General features: G+C 38.0%; 1 protein-coding gene across 1 annotated transcript; it reads left to right on the top strand.

Annotated features, from left to right (window-relative positions):
* The first annotated feature begins 389 nt into the window (after positions 1–389).
* Positions 390–4,462, top strand: mafaa (MAF bZIP transcription factor Aa). The gene has a single exon (XM_065298761.2). The coding sequence runs from the start codon at positions 1,297–1,299 to the stop codon at positions 2,248–2,250; it is 954 nt and encodes a 317-aa protein (XP_065154833.1). The 5' UTR covers positions 390–1,296; the 3' UTR covers positions 2,251–4,462.
* The last annotated feature ends 11,082 nt before the right edge of the window (positions 4,463–15,544 follow it).

Raw genomic sequence — 15,544 nt, 5'->3', positions numbered from 1 at the left:
CAAACAGTTATTTCGTTAATAGTTAATTCAAGTTTATATTAAATAAGCAGTGTTTGTTTTAAATGCAGTCACATGTGTGTATAAGCTGTAAGGTGTTTAACAACGTGTCTCTTCCAATCTGGTTTTATCTCCCATTGTCTGTTTTAAAAATTATCTTTAAGTATCCGTGTTACCTTTAAGGTTTAATACCTGTTTGTTTTGTTCTAAGCAAACATTTTCTATACAAGCTGGGCAATTTGCTTTTCTTTCGTTTACGTCGCTAGGGGGCGGGATAAACACCTGTTTCGGCCCGTGGTCAGCTGCTGCGCGCTCCCATCAGCTGCTAAACAGGGCGGGACTATAGGAATAGCATGCATGGTGCTACGCCTGCTCCCATTGGTTCGGTACCCACTATGGGCGGGACTCTAAGAGGACCCGTGTGTATAAAGTGGTACAATGCCCCGTTCAGTGTTTCAGTTATACTGCATGTCAGCGTCCGGCAGTAGTGCAAATATAAACTGTAGCCATAACGAAAAGCAACGGCGACCGCAGTCTTAATAATAAACTTAATAATAAAAGTGACTATTTAAGGAACGCAAGGCGTTATTTTTAGTCAGACTTCAGCCTACTTCTTCAGGCTGCACTGGGGCGTCCCACCAGAGGAACTTGCTGTGATTTGTCACGCGTTTGTCCGTCCGTGTTAGCTGTTGACTCTGTAAACAACATCATCATTCCACGGGACCCTCGAGAGGTAAAGTGACATTTGCTGAACTTGCCGCGCGCGTTTGGAGGACTGACTGACTGACTTTGCGCGGCATGTGAGGAAAGTTCTCGCTTTCTTCATGAAAGCTTAACCCGCTACTTTCTTGCCTCCTGTCAGGGAAGAATTGAAAGCACGGAGGTGAAGATGGATATTTGAATCAGATTAAACACAAGTATCCTGTATTCCAAGGACATTTCTACTACCACATGTCTGCGTTAATGCGGTGAAGCGAGGACACGTCAGGTTGGTGCTTTTGAATTCACGAGTCTCGAGTTTCTGCCGCCCTGGCTGGTGATATTAACGCGTGAATTTGACCTGGGATAAGTTGTCAACAAGACGAGCTGCAGAAGCAAGCTGGCAGGTGCACAAGTGCATTTACATGCATGGGCGTACGTATATCTCTATAAATAGAATTCGTCTTAAGGACTAATCACTCCCTGTGCTCGTGCATATGTTTTAAACCGTCCATCTTCATTGGTTATTTTATCATAATCTCAGTAAAACCCACGCGTGTCGCTTTGGCTGTCAGAGTAGGTGCCGTCGCATGGACTGACATGGCCACCGATCTCGCCATGAGCGCAGATTTGCCCAACAGCCCCTTGGCTATTGAATATGTCAACGACTTCGACCTAATGAAGTTTGAGGTGAAGAAAGAGCCCCCCGAGGCCGACCGCTATTGCCACCGCCTTCCTCCGGGCTCGCTGTCATCCACCCCTATCAGTACACCCTGCTCATCTGTGCCTTCCTCGCCCAGTTTCTGTGCCCCCAGTCCTGGATCGCAACCCGGTCAAAACATGGGCAATGGGGTCAACAACAACAGCGGTGGCAGCAACAACAATAACACTCAAAGTTCCTCGGGCAAGCCGCAGCTGGAAGACCTCTACTGGATTCCAAACTACCAACATCACATCAGTCCAGAGGCCCTGAACTTGACCCCCGAGGACGCGGTGGAGGCGCTTATCGGTAACGCGCATCACCACCACCATCACCATCAGGCCTATGAGGGATTCCGCGGTCAGCAGTATGTTGGAGAAGATCTATCGGCGGCCACAAACGGTCATCACCATCCGGTGCACCACCATCACCATCATCACCACGGCCACCACGGGCACGCGCGCCTGGAGGACCGCTTCTCGGACGAGCAGCTTGTGAACATGACGGTGCGCGAGCTCAACCGGCAACTGAGAGGTTTCAGCAAAGAAGAGGTGATCCGTCTTAAGCAGAAACGCAGAACCCTGAAGAACCGGGGCTACGCGCAGTCGTGCCGCTACAAGCGCGTGCAGCAGCGGCACATGCTCGAAAGCGAAAAGTGCACGCTTCAAAGCCAAGTAGAGCAACTTAAGCAAGACGTGTCACGTCTAATTAAAGAGCGGGACCTGTACAAGGAGAAGTACGAGAAGCTGGCGAGCCGAACCTTTAACGGAGGAGTAAACGGCGGCGGTGGTAACACCCGGGACCCGTCCAGCGTCTCTCACGGCAAAACGACTTCCACGGATTTCTTCATGTGAGAGTCATTCTTGTTAAAGACTTTTTTTCAAACCAACGTTTTCGTTTTTTAAGCCTTAATTTTTATGATTTTCTGTGTGAATTCATTTACAGTTCTTTATTAAAGACTCAGTGTACACTTTAGAATACAGCACCTATATCATTACATACAGCGCGCCATATTTAAAGTCCACACTTGTTTGTGTACTTACATTATTGCAACCTAAAAGTCTTAAGGATAGTGTATGCTAGGATTATCTTTGACAGATACTGCACGGACTGTTCAACAGTACTCCATATGACCTCCTTTCTATATATGGGATCACACGTAACCTCCAAAGACCCATCAGTTTTGGATTATGTAGTTTTTGTGTGTTATTTCTTTTTTTATATAGTAATAGGCTAAGTGCAAAGTCCGGAATGTTTAGAGACATGCAGCCACGCCGCTTACAGACTTAAAAGCGTCTTCATTATTTTTCCTTGTCTTAACGAAATCTCAGTGGCGATGCGAAAAACTGGCAACGATTTTTTGAATGAATTTTGGAAGAAATAATAACAGAAACACTTACAAGCAAGAGAGATAGCAATACATCCTTGACTTTCTTCAGTTGTGAACTGAGGTTTATGGGACTTGTGAACTTTGAGGGCCCTTAAGCATTGCTCAAGTCTGCATTACCCCACCAATCCTGCATGCGGGACATGTATGGTACTCCAAACGCGCTAAGCCCTTTCTGTCTTCCCCATACAGCACTTGGATGAAAAGCATGGCCCTTAATCACTCTTTCTTCTCTCTCTTTATTCGTTTCTTCTGCTCGACACAAATCAAAATCACATGAAACCCTTACATTTTTTCTTTTGTTAAAAAGTACAGAATATGTAGAACAAAACAAGAAAAAACAACGAACTGAGCCAGATTTTAAGAGTTATTTATTCCCACTTGTACATATGTAGAGGTTAATTGGTGTGTTGATTTACCTTTATTTTTAAAGTCTTTTTGCTTGATTATTTAAAACGTCTTAATACAACGTTTGTATGTAGTAGCATGCAAATAACAAAGATATTCTCATCCTATTGAATATGTACAATTAAAAAAAGCCTACTGCACTATGATTAGAAGAATTGGGATTTATATAAAATTTATTTTCCTCTGTGGTGATTAATCAACATACCTACAGGTGTTGGACGTACTCGATCTAAAGTTGATCTTACAGTGCATCATAAACACAAGGACTTAAATTGCTGCTAATACTCTATGCACCAAATTCGAAAGCAATTAACATAAGCTCTGATTGTTTGATTTGTATACTTTAAAATGAATCCAAGTATATAAAACACTGGACATGGACGTCAGCAATAGACAATATAAGATTTTTTTCTCTCTCTTTAAGAAAGCATTTGTCTTAATAGGTGGGATACTGAAAAAAACCTTTTTCCTTCAAATACACGACAACCGACGAGGATGTTGGTTTACTTTTTAAGACTTAAGAAATAGCCTATGCTGTATTCGGCTCTAATTAGATGCCTATTGTTTTTCAGTGGAACATTGTGATGATGATAATAGGCTTTTACCATACTCAATTACTCTACAGGTGTCTCTGGATTAAATGGGAATATAATTTTAAAATAATAAAGGTGCACCTGACTATATACACAACGATGCGCATTTTATCATGAGCATTTGAGCCTGTTTAGTTCAGGCGGACGGAACAAACTTACAATGAACTTGCCAAAGTGGATTTCAGGATTATCTAATGCACGTTAATTGTCTTAACTCAGTTATTTTTTTTCTCCGACCTGTGTATGCTTAGTTTTTAAACAGATGTGAAATATATCGCCCAGACGTCCAAATTAAGATCACCATGTATGCTCCCTTACCTGTATTAGTATCTGCTTGATGTTCTCAGCTGAAAATCACTGTTAATATTGTTTTTATTTCTTTTTGATTAAATCATGAATTATGATGCAGTTCGTTGGAAAACAATCTTTCTGTCTTATGGTCTGATTTGAGGCACCGCGGCTCAAGGTTACATAACACCATGTGCTGTCCTGTGTGCAGTCTTATGTAAAAAAATAAATAAAATAGAAAAAATAATGTACATAGCCTATAATTTCTATATATTTATCGAAAAATATAAATGTCCTTACGTGTCAGTAAGTCAAAACCAAAATGTTTTAAAATGGAATGTTGTTCAGAATCTTGTTTTCATAATGTTTAATAAAAATTTCTGTCAAGCGCTTCGCCTGTTGTCCGATCACTCAACAAGTGTATTTAAATGAGTGTAGATAAATCATGTGTGATCATCTTGCCCAATGATAACTATTAGGCTTAATGTTAAAAATTAAACTAATGAACGAAATAAAATATGACACGTTTTACTTTATATTAAACATCTTTCTGGCCAGAATGTTAAACTAAAACGTATTAGTTGTTGTTCTGTTTTCTTGTCATGTTTTCAAATAATTATGAAATTAAATCAATAATTCCTTTGTTTAAAAATGTTACGAAATATGTAAAAAATGTGAGTTAGCTAGATTATTAAAAACATGTTCGTTTCATTTACAATTTATTTATTGGGTGCAAAGCGAAAGATTTAGTGGACAATATTGGAAAGCTTTTTAATTAAAATTGGTTTTTCAAACGTCTAACATTTGGATCAGCTTAACGAAATGAATAAATCATTTTGGTGGCACCACATGGTAATCTGTTAATTAATGGCAATTTAAAGTTTGTAGTTGACCTTTATCTTAACTCAGGCAATACAGTTTTTGATGTTTTCAATATTAAAATTACGATTTTATAATTCGTTGCATCTTCAAAATGGCAAACAGTAGCCTACTCTTTTGTGGTCTAATCGATCCTGAGCTTGCGATAATGTCCTGATTATAATTAAATATATTTAAAATAATCTTTTTTTACTGCTAATTATCTCTAATCAAATGTTTTTTCGTTTGTATTTGTATATCAGAATATACAAATTTATAATCATAAATAGTTGAAACAAGATTGCACAAAATTAACTTAATAACTTTAAAAAATATATGCGTTTTATTATTTACATGTAGTCTACCTAAATTAGCGACTGTCGTTTTCTTGCGGTTTTGCAAGGAAGTGAATCTGTGACTGTGAATACACCTGTTGTTTGTAATATAAAGGAGAAATGTGATAAATAGTCACCAAGAACTCACATTTATGCTTGTAAATATAAAAGTCAAATTCGTTTTTATATATTACGCATGTATGTTTCTACAAAACATTGTAGATAGCATTTTTATTTAATGCCTATAATAAACCGTTAATTAACACCGGTAAAATAAGCAAAGGAAAGCTTTTAAAATAGGATAAAGAAGTATAATACAAACAAAGGTTTGGACATTTTTGTGTTGTTAACAGTTTAAACACCATTGGCTTTGCAAAGCTATTAAAGCTAATAAGTGGCAGTATTTGCTCTTCATTCCATTTTGGCCAGCATATTAACGAAAATCTTAGATATTCTGATGCAACCAAAATGTAAGTCCTATTCCCTGCATTTTGCTCAGACCAGTGATTCTCCATCGCAGTTCACTTACTCTTAAAAATACGATGCCATAGAAGTTTAAGTTTTTTGTCTAAATGGTTCCATAAAAACCTGGTTCTTTAGATTATAAAAGAAATACATGATACATGAAATACATACAAAAAACTTTAAATGAATGGATCTTTGAGAAGCCAAAAAAAATCTTCTTCTGTGAAAACCTTTTAAGCACCTTTATTTTTTTTTAAATGTAACTATATAAGATATTGTAAATATTGTTTATAGTCCTCCATTTCATAAATAGTGTTGTGTGACTTTACTTCAGATGTGTTTTAGGCAGCTTTTAATGAAATCAGAGGGAAATACTTCCATTGAAATTGGAATCCCCATACACACAGACAGCATTTACCTGTCTAATGTACATTCAATTACCTGATTAAAAAAGTGCTGTTGTATATATTATGTATATAAAAATGCACTGTACAATAGATGTGCATGCGCCTATTGGAAACCATTTAAGGCCGCATTTTTTAAGCATCCATTGCTTCTCCAAGTTTATGAGGAAAGTCACTTGCACGATTAAAGAAAAAAAAAACATACAAGCGAGACACTTGTCTATTGATGCTACAGTTTATGTCTTTCCCTAAGGGAAATTTTTGTTTACCATTGTCTTTTTGAGCACGCATTGATATGTTATCTGACATTTATGTTTTTATGTTTCTTCCGAAGAAGACAGGAGAATTCATAAGGGTCATGTGTATCTTTCTCAAATGGAAATTTAGCCTGGTTGACACACACTAAAATAATAAACATGACATTTGTCATGTTTCTCTGTGATGTACAAAACAGGCCATGTTTGGTTGGAGCAAGAGGTGGCCACTGAGATGCTGTCTGTCTTTGTTCAGCTATAAGGCATTCTCCCAGACAGACGCTCAAAACCCATCCCCCACTCCGCACTTCCTCTCATTCTGCTGTGTCAGAAGAGCCATCACTTCATCCCGACAAAGCACCTGACCAGCATACACACTTGTTTTGTTATAACTGAAATACACTTTGAATGTATTCATAAAATAATTTTGTTTTAAATCAGCCTTGCGACGGCACACTTCCTTCACTAAAACTGAATGAATCTCACAATGTCTTACGTTTTGTTGTTCCATACACTTATTTTTTATTTTAGTCACACTGTGTTCCACACGGATGTATTGTCCCAACAGGCATGTGTTTGATCTTGCACAGAAGGCCAAGGTGTGTTTACTAAGACATGGGAGAAAATGCAAAGGAAAATACAGAGAGGGGAGAGGAAGAGGTACTGTGTTCTTCGGCGTCTAGGTTGCATTGCTGATGAGATTCCCCTGTAGTCAGCGTCTCTATGGTTCAGCTTACAAGAGAGGCAGACACACATTCATACACATCACACACACCAACCCAGTATCACGAAATTGCGTGACTATTTCACGCATGGACCAGCGTGACAATGTCACGCTTTGCCGCGTTTGAGCGTGAGCATGTCACGCTTTCTGTTTGTGTCACTGTCACGTATTGGTTACTCAACTTTTTTGTCCTAATTTCTTACCATTGTCGCTTCGGTTTAGGGTTAGATTTACATAAAATGACACCCTTACCTAAACAAACTCTAACCCCAACGTCAGGTGACAATTGGTTAAAGTTTAGAAAATATAAAAGAATAAGTATTGTATCTTTTTTTTTTATAAACCAATACTTAAAGTGACAAATACTTAAAGTGACATATAACACAAGCACCAAATCTAACCCTAAACCGAAGCGACAATGGTTTGAAAATAGGACAAAAAAGTTGAGTAACCAATACGTGACAGTGACACAAACAGAAAGCGTGACATGCTCACGCTCAAACGCGGCAAAGCGTGACATTGTCACGCTGGTCCATGCGTGAAATAGTCACGCATTTTCGTGATATAGGGTTGCACACACACTTATAGAGGCACTTGTGGACATTGTGTGTACACATACATAGGCTTAACATGCCATATTTCTTTTTTGACAACGCTTAATGATAAAGGTTCAAAAAGGGTTCTTTTTAGATTCCCAAAAAAGACTTAAATGATTTCTTTCTTACCTTTAAATAGTTTGAAAAACGTTAAGTTGTAAAAGTCTAAGACCTGAAAGAATGAAACAACATGCAAGAAAATATCATCTAATATTACCCAAGAAAAACTGCATGTACACTGCAGAACTAAATTATCAATGGATTTTATATTGGACAATTTTTGATAGGTTGCACCCTGGGGACACTACAGGCACAATTATTGGACGTGTTTGAAATCACAGAAACAAAATGTCGCAACCTCTAAAACAAATTGACAGCTTGATGAATCGCCCGTGAAGCTCTATGAACGCTTAGCAGGTATTAAAAATTATTTAGAACGCTTTCAGGATTGAATTAGTGACCCGGGGCGCGCAGCGTGCACGATCCCTAAACGCCGACAAACTCATTACTGCGGAACGGCTCCCTCCACACCGCGAGCGCGGCCACGGCACACCACCGACCCGCCGAAAAAAGCAATTTACAGATGGTGAGTGAGCGACCCTCCGCCGCCGCGCGACCGGCTGTCACACACGCTCGCGCGCACGCTCGCGCTGACACGCTGGGTGCTGAATAGACAAAGCGCAAAACATGCTATCACAGGGAGAAAATCTGCAACGCTAGCGATTTTTAGTTCCACAGTTTTTCCATACACTCGAAAATAAACAAACAGACAAACAAATGCGTCCTAATGTCGAACTGTGCCTGATTATGAGGAAAATGCGAAGATGAAATGCCAGAAGTTTGGAATTAGACTTTGTCAATTAGTGTGTGGAAAGGGCTTCTGTCAGTCACGCGTCACCTTGACAGCACTATAGCTCAGTAGTGTACAGGTGGAAATCCCTCTGGTTTTAGAAAGGCCATGCAGCAAAAAACATGATTTTAAAAAGCAGTTTGATTTGTTTTCTTTTGCCAAAAGTAAAACGAATCTAAAATAATATCCTTAAATGTCTCAATACTTAGTTTCGTCCTTGGTGGAAGCACATTTCATTTTCTTTTATACTGTATACCTAGGTGTTCAGTGACAATACAAACTTGTGAGCTTGAACCATAAGGTGGAGAAACCTGAAGATGTGTCCCTGTAGTTGTTAGAGCATTTACATGTGAGGATTTCACATATGGTTTTAATCCAAAGCCACTTACAGTGCATTCAAGCTATAGACCATTTTGCAAGATGAAACAACACTGGTCCGAAGCACTTCCTGTTTTTTGTTTAACACTGAACAAAATATTAATTTATATTAGAACAAAATACAACCAACAGAAAATTTTGAACTGAATCAAAATGTAAAATAAATGTTAACTAAAAAAACTTAAAAACAACAGGAAGTGCTATTGGACCACTGTTGTTTACATCTTGCAAAATGGTCTATACATTTTTCATCAGCATGTAAGTTCCCTGTTATCGAACCCAGGACCTTTTGTTCTGCTAACGCATTGGTTTTCCAGATGAGCTATAGGAACACAATTAGCATTGGACGGGTCATGGCCATGAGTTATATATACAGATGTATATGCTTTGGATAAAAGCATCTGCCAAATGCATGAATGTAAACAATGTATCCTGGTGGTTAGCACACATTGATCTGTGGTGCTGATGTGGAAGAAGCTTGTTCAATTTCTGCTTGTATATATATATATGTGTGTGTGTGTGTGTGTGTGTGTGTGTGTGTGTGTGTGTAAACAAGCTTAAACTAAATACAAATATATAAATCTTGATATGAAAATCAAGAAAACTCTAAAATTGGAACTTGTCCGTGTTATAGTTCACAGCTTGCTGCTGTAAGCACAAGTGGCAAACTTGAGATTTTTTTTTAAATATAAGCCTCTATAATTTTCCCCAAGGTACAGACAGAAAGTGTGTTCAAATATATTTATATTATTTTTATATTATAAAAAAAATCACAAAATGAAATGAATGTATCTTTCGGCTTCTCTACTTCTTGTTTTGCAAGCGCTCGTTGACCTGCAGTGACCTTCAGAGAGAGAGAGATTATTTTTGCTGATTCACTTTGATCCATACGTTCACTTTTCCACACAACTCTGCTGTGTGTGCACCCTCGATAACATGTACTTCCTCACCCACTCGAACACTGCTGGTATTCTGTTCAGAACAGATCTGTCCGAGCTCTGTCGGCATCTCAACTCTATATTCTTAGCCATTGATGTGATAAAATGTGCATTGATTCTTTTAACATGATATTTCATGTACATCATTTCTCTTACATGAGATGCACCATGCATTTTATGGGGGAGTACCAGCAGTTCTGTTCATTTTAAAGGGATAGTTCACCCAAAAGTGACAATTCTGTCATCATTTACTCTCCCTCATGTTGTTACAAACCTGTATACATTTCTTTGTTCTGATGAACACAAAGGAAGATATTTTGAGAAATGTTTGTATTCAAATTGTCCGTGGACCCAATTTACTTCCGTAATAGGAAAAAATAATACTATTGAAGTAAATGGGGACCATAAGTGGTTAAAAACATTTCTCAAAATATCTTCCTATGTGTTCATCAAAACAAAGAAATGTATACAGGTTTGTAACAACATGAGGGTGAGTAAATGATGACAGAATTTTCATTTTTGGGTGAACTATCCCTTTAAAGAGAACTGGATAAAACCCACCATATACAATGGCGGGGACATAAAATAAATGTTCCTAAAAATTATTGTGGTGCTCTATGTGAAATACACTTTTCAAGCGACGTGAGAAAGTGGATGGTGGCAGAATTTTTTAGTTGGCAACAAATGTGACCCCTGGCTATAAAATCCAGGCTAATGTCTCATAATCTAGGAGATTTGGAGCATCAAGTTTGATTTTCTATCATTGATTTCACTCAATCAGTCAATATTAAAGTTATATTCTCAATGAATTTTCCCATAGGATGATTTTATGTAGAAGACAGTAAATAAATGACTTTAGCTAGGGTTTTACAGACTTGGGTGAAAAATCAAGGTGCAGCTCTGTTGTACTGACCACATTTTTTCAAAGTATTTCAGACCAATAACCATGCTTAATTATTAATAATCATAGATGCTTGTGTGTACTTATGAGTGCGGTGTGTGTCTGTTTCATTAGCTTTTATTGTGCTTCTTATACAGCATGCCATGGTGTGGGTGGTGGATGCAGGTTATGGCTTGTGTAGCCATAATGAAAATAAAAGTAATGCATTTGTTGCATAGAAAGAAGTGTCCTTAGTGACTCTGGGGTCAATCAGCAATCAATTACTCCATTACTCTACTAAACCTGGCCAACAGCCATCACACACTTCATCCACAAAGTGTCCCTCTCGTTTTTTCCCTTTTATTCCTTTATACAGTCAATTTATCCACATTCATGCCATGCTTGAGGCTTGGAGTCACGCATGAAGCCCACGTTAATGAGAAATCGTGCACAGTATAGACTGTTTTGTAAATAAGTAACAAACCTGATTTGTTACAAATTATTAAAAAAAGTAATTTCCATAAAGGTTTAAATTCAAAATGTATTTTACCCAGGAACTCAAAGAGGCGTGGAAGTCTCATAGCTAGAAACAAAGCGAGGGAGAGATGCAGATAAGAAGGAAGGAGCGATAAAATGAAGCCGGGTCCACTGACACTATCATTACTCGTGGATGTCAGTAAGTGGACCAAAAGCGCTTTCCCTGAATGAACACACACGGAGTCAAGGACTAGGATCACCGTTCATCTGCTGTAAGAGTCTCCCTCTCTCGCAGCTTTTAAAGCCATGGATGCACATAACAATCATACGCTCCATCTGCACTACTGACGGTCCTCTCCATCAGGTGGTGCACTTCAGCAAAGAGAAAAGCTTCTGTTCTTTAAATACAACTGAGTTTAATTAATTTAGGGGTCCTGATATAACACAGTGTGAATACCTCGCTTAAAGGTACAAAGTGTTTATAAAAGTATGCAAAAGATCTTTTGTTCAATAAGTATATGAGTACAGAGCGCATACATTTTTAATAGGTCCTGTATTCTAAGAAGTGACGGATATGCAGCTTCTGTTTTTCTTATTTAGCATCACAGGGACATGATGTCTGGTTGGAATAAATGGGACTCTGTTTTGACGGATAATGTGTGTTACCTAATTTTGTTTGGAAACATAATTGTCTTAAAAGTGAGCTACTTTCTTTTTGTCACATACGGAGATTTCCTTATTTGTAAAACAATATAGCAATTTTTTACTCCTGAATTTGTTTACACTGGGTCACAACATTTAGCTTACTTCCCTGGCAAGTCCATCATATGGCACTCATACACCTAAGAAAAAATGTACTGACTCTATTTTACTACTTAAACTTTGTTTTATATAGAAGCATATGTTATGTTACAATTTAGATAGTTGAGTAAGTGTGTGTGTGGGTGCATATGTGTGTGTGTGTGTGTGTGTGTGTGTGTGTCAAATCAATAGATACCTCATAAGTGCCTCCTCTTAATTTGGTAATCTTAGATTTAGTGCACTTGATATCTGCTGACAGACAATGCTCCAATATCCAGGCTCTTGGCTTGATACGCTGTCTTAATGTTGGCAGTCTCTTTTGTATACTGCAGCCCTGAGGGTTCTCTCTATCAAACCCTGACAAACCGCCACACGTTATGCACTCCATTATCTGTCTATGCTTATTTCTTATTAAGGCCCTCAATTATTTTTTTGTTTTCCTAATGATGCCAGTGAACTGAGGAAAGTTGTTGTCATTCTTTTACATCGATCTATTTTTATTGCAAAATAGATAAATGAAAATAATTTTCTTAATCAGCATTTTTGTATTGCTTTCCACTAAAATATCCTTGCATATTTAAAGCTTTGCTTGAGAAGCAAAATTACAAAACATTTAAGATTTCCCTTTTACGTTTTAAACACCAACAAAACAAACTTTGTTAGATTAATGTTTAAAACCAGGCCTCACGGAAAGTCATTTTATTGTCACAAAAAAATATTAATTTATTTGTGTCCATGGCACAAAATTCAGCTTTTTTGTGCTTTGAGCACGAATGTCTTTTTCGTGTCATTTTATGTATTGTTTTCTAATTGTTTTTCTATTTTCTTACCAATGCCGCTTGGGGTTGGGGTTAGAATCACTTTCTGTTACATTTTTAGACATCCTAACCCCAAAACCCAACTCCAGGCATGAATAGTTTTAGAAGCGGAAGAAAAACATGTAGAAACCAATACATAAAAGTACATCCTAACCCAAACCCCAAATCTAAGCCCAACCCCAAGGACAGTGATTTAAAAATAGGAAAATAAAAAGAGAAAACAAACTTAAAATGACACGAAAAAGAAGGTTGTGCTTACGACTTGCTGTGAGATCAACTTAATGTATATTTGAAATATATGTTTTTATTGGTTTAAAAATGTCAGTTTTTAAATCTTTAAAACAGTTGATTTAACTTAAAGGTGATGTGTGTAAAGTTTAGCGGGAACTAGTGGTGAGATTGTGAGTTGCAACCAACTGTCACCTGGTAGCCACCACAACGTAGGGACAAAACGTGCTCTTTAGAACCGTTTGTCCATTTAGGGCTACTGTAGAAACATGACGGCGATGCAAGAAACGGCTCATTAATATAAACAGTTCATTATCTAAGGTTTAAATACACCACTGATAATATAGTTATATATATTATGATGCATTTCTGTCAAGAGATCCGAAAAGTTACACAATGCACCTTTAAGTAAGTAAGCTAGTTGCGTATTTTGTTATTTTGAGTTAATTTAACTTAAAAATATGAAGCCCCATTCACACAGCACTTTGATCCCAGAATTTTTTGTAAAATTGGCAGAGAGACTTTTTTGTGAATACAAACACATCCTTTTAATGTTCTGGGATCGCTCCAGCAAAGAGGACCTAGTAACTTTTCTGTGTGAACAAGAGGCAAAATCAATGCCGCAAGGGGTGTCCCTTAGTGTGGATGCGACTAGAAACGATGTTTCAGCTCTTTGACACAGGGATTTAAACGCAGATGAACATTCCTGACGAGAAAAGGTGCCAAACTGGACTGAGGCAGAGATCAGGGATTTTGTCACTATCAGCGCTGAAGCTGAGATCATTCACCAGCATGACAGAACAGTGACAAGATGATGAGGAGTGGATGAAATGATGAAAAATGAAAAATATTTTTTGGTCTATAAGCCGCGTCTTTTTCATATTTTGGCTGGTGCTGTGTCTTATGCTGGAAGAGCGCGGCGCGGAAGAGGTGTTTGGCGCAGTTTCCGCCTCATTCACGCGTCTAGCTCATGCAAAAGGCGCGAATTGAGCGTTGTGCACGGTATGCGCGAATGGTGCTTTTTGTGCATTTTGCGGTTCACGCGACTTTGCGGCTGACGCCCAAGTTGAAAAATTTGAACATTGGCGGAATTTCGCGCCGCGTTAACCAATCAGCAGCCTGCTTGCAGCTGTGGTGGCAGCCCCATCCAACCAACGCTTGATATTGTCCGTAAGCAGTCACCCGGAGCTATACGACACAAGTTCTTATTTCTATAGAGGAGACAGGAATAAAAAGGACCGCGCTTGGATGAGTGTCAGTGAGGACTTTGGGCAACCTGGTTAGTTGTAATACACATTTCACTTTTGAGTCATGCGATGTTTATCGACCCGAGCCGTTTATTTTCCCCCTATAGTAAGGTTACCAAATACAAACTGTTAACTCTCTTGATAAATGCACAATCAACATAAGTCATCTTGCAAACAGACAACCCAATAGCACTTGCCCTAAAAGACAAGAAGCAGATTTTGCCTCTGATGCACGTCAATGCTTGTCTGCATTCAAACGGCAAACTAGGCGCGGTAGACGCGATTTTGACGCCTGAAACGCGGTTGGTGTAAACGCACCATTAAACTTGTACTGTAAGTCAGTATGAATTAATTTAGACATTTATGAGGCAAGAGACAACGTTACCGTCTACAGCCGCAAAAGTCCGCTATATGCTGCTCCTGTATTTATGTAATTCAATGGATTCAGTAATGTGGACTGACGAGTATGCAAACTTCACGCTAGTTGGCTTGTTTGGTTAATTTAACCTATTCAACCTTCCAGGTAAGTTCTGTATGCTATGGTTTATAGTTTAAATGACTGACAATATTACTTTAATGTACAGACATCTATTCAGCATGCTGTTCTGTCTGCTATTGTTTACTTGAATAACTTGCCTTTCCAGATTAAAAGTCTGTTCTTCGGCTTGGATTTTGTGAAATAATTTTCTAAATTAATGCGACGTATAGTCCACTGCGACTTATATATGTTATTTCGTCTTTATGATGCATTTTTGAATGTTGCGGCTTATACCCGGGTGCGGCTTATAGTCCGGAAAATACGGTAATTATTTATATTATTTTAAGTTTAATGAACTCTTTTTACAGTGTAAAATAACTTTACATTGTTAAAGTGATGTTTTGATATTTGTGACCCAGTCTGTAAAACCCAGCTAATGTCAGTTTTTGTCATTTTAACATTTTGTAAAAACATTCTGTTAAAACATAACCTTTATATCTTTAATATTAACTGCATGTCAAAGATAAAAAACAACATAAAATAAAACTTTGTTGCTCCTTATCTTACAATTAGATTTTGAGACCTGGATTTCACAGACAGGGTCACATTCTTATTGAAAAACAGAAGATAAATAATTGGTTTGCGATGTTCGGCAGTCTTATAGACCGCATAATTAATTATATTGTCCAATTAAGACCTCAAGATCTCACTTAGAAAGTGCCTCTTAAAAGATGCAGAATA

The sequence above is a fragment of the Paramisgurnus dabryanus genome, chromosome 7 (assembly GCF_030506205.2).
Source record: "Paramisgurnus dabryanus chromosome 7, PD_genome_1.1, whole genome shotgun sequence".
Lineage (NCBI taxonomy): Eukaryota > Metazoa > Chordata > Actinopteri > Cypriniformes > Cobitidae > Paramisgurnus > Paramisgurnus dabryanus.
This window is presented reverse-complemented; position numbering and strand designations above follow the sequence as displayed.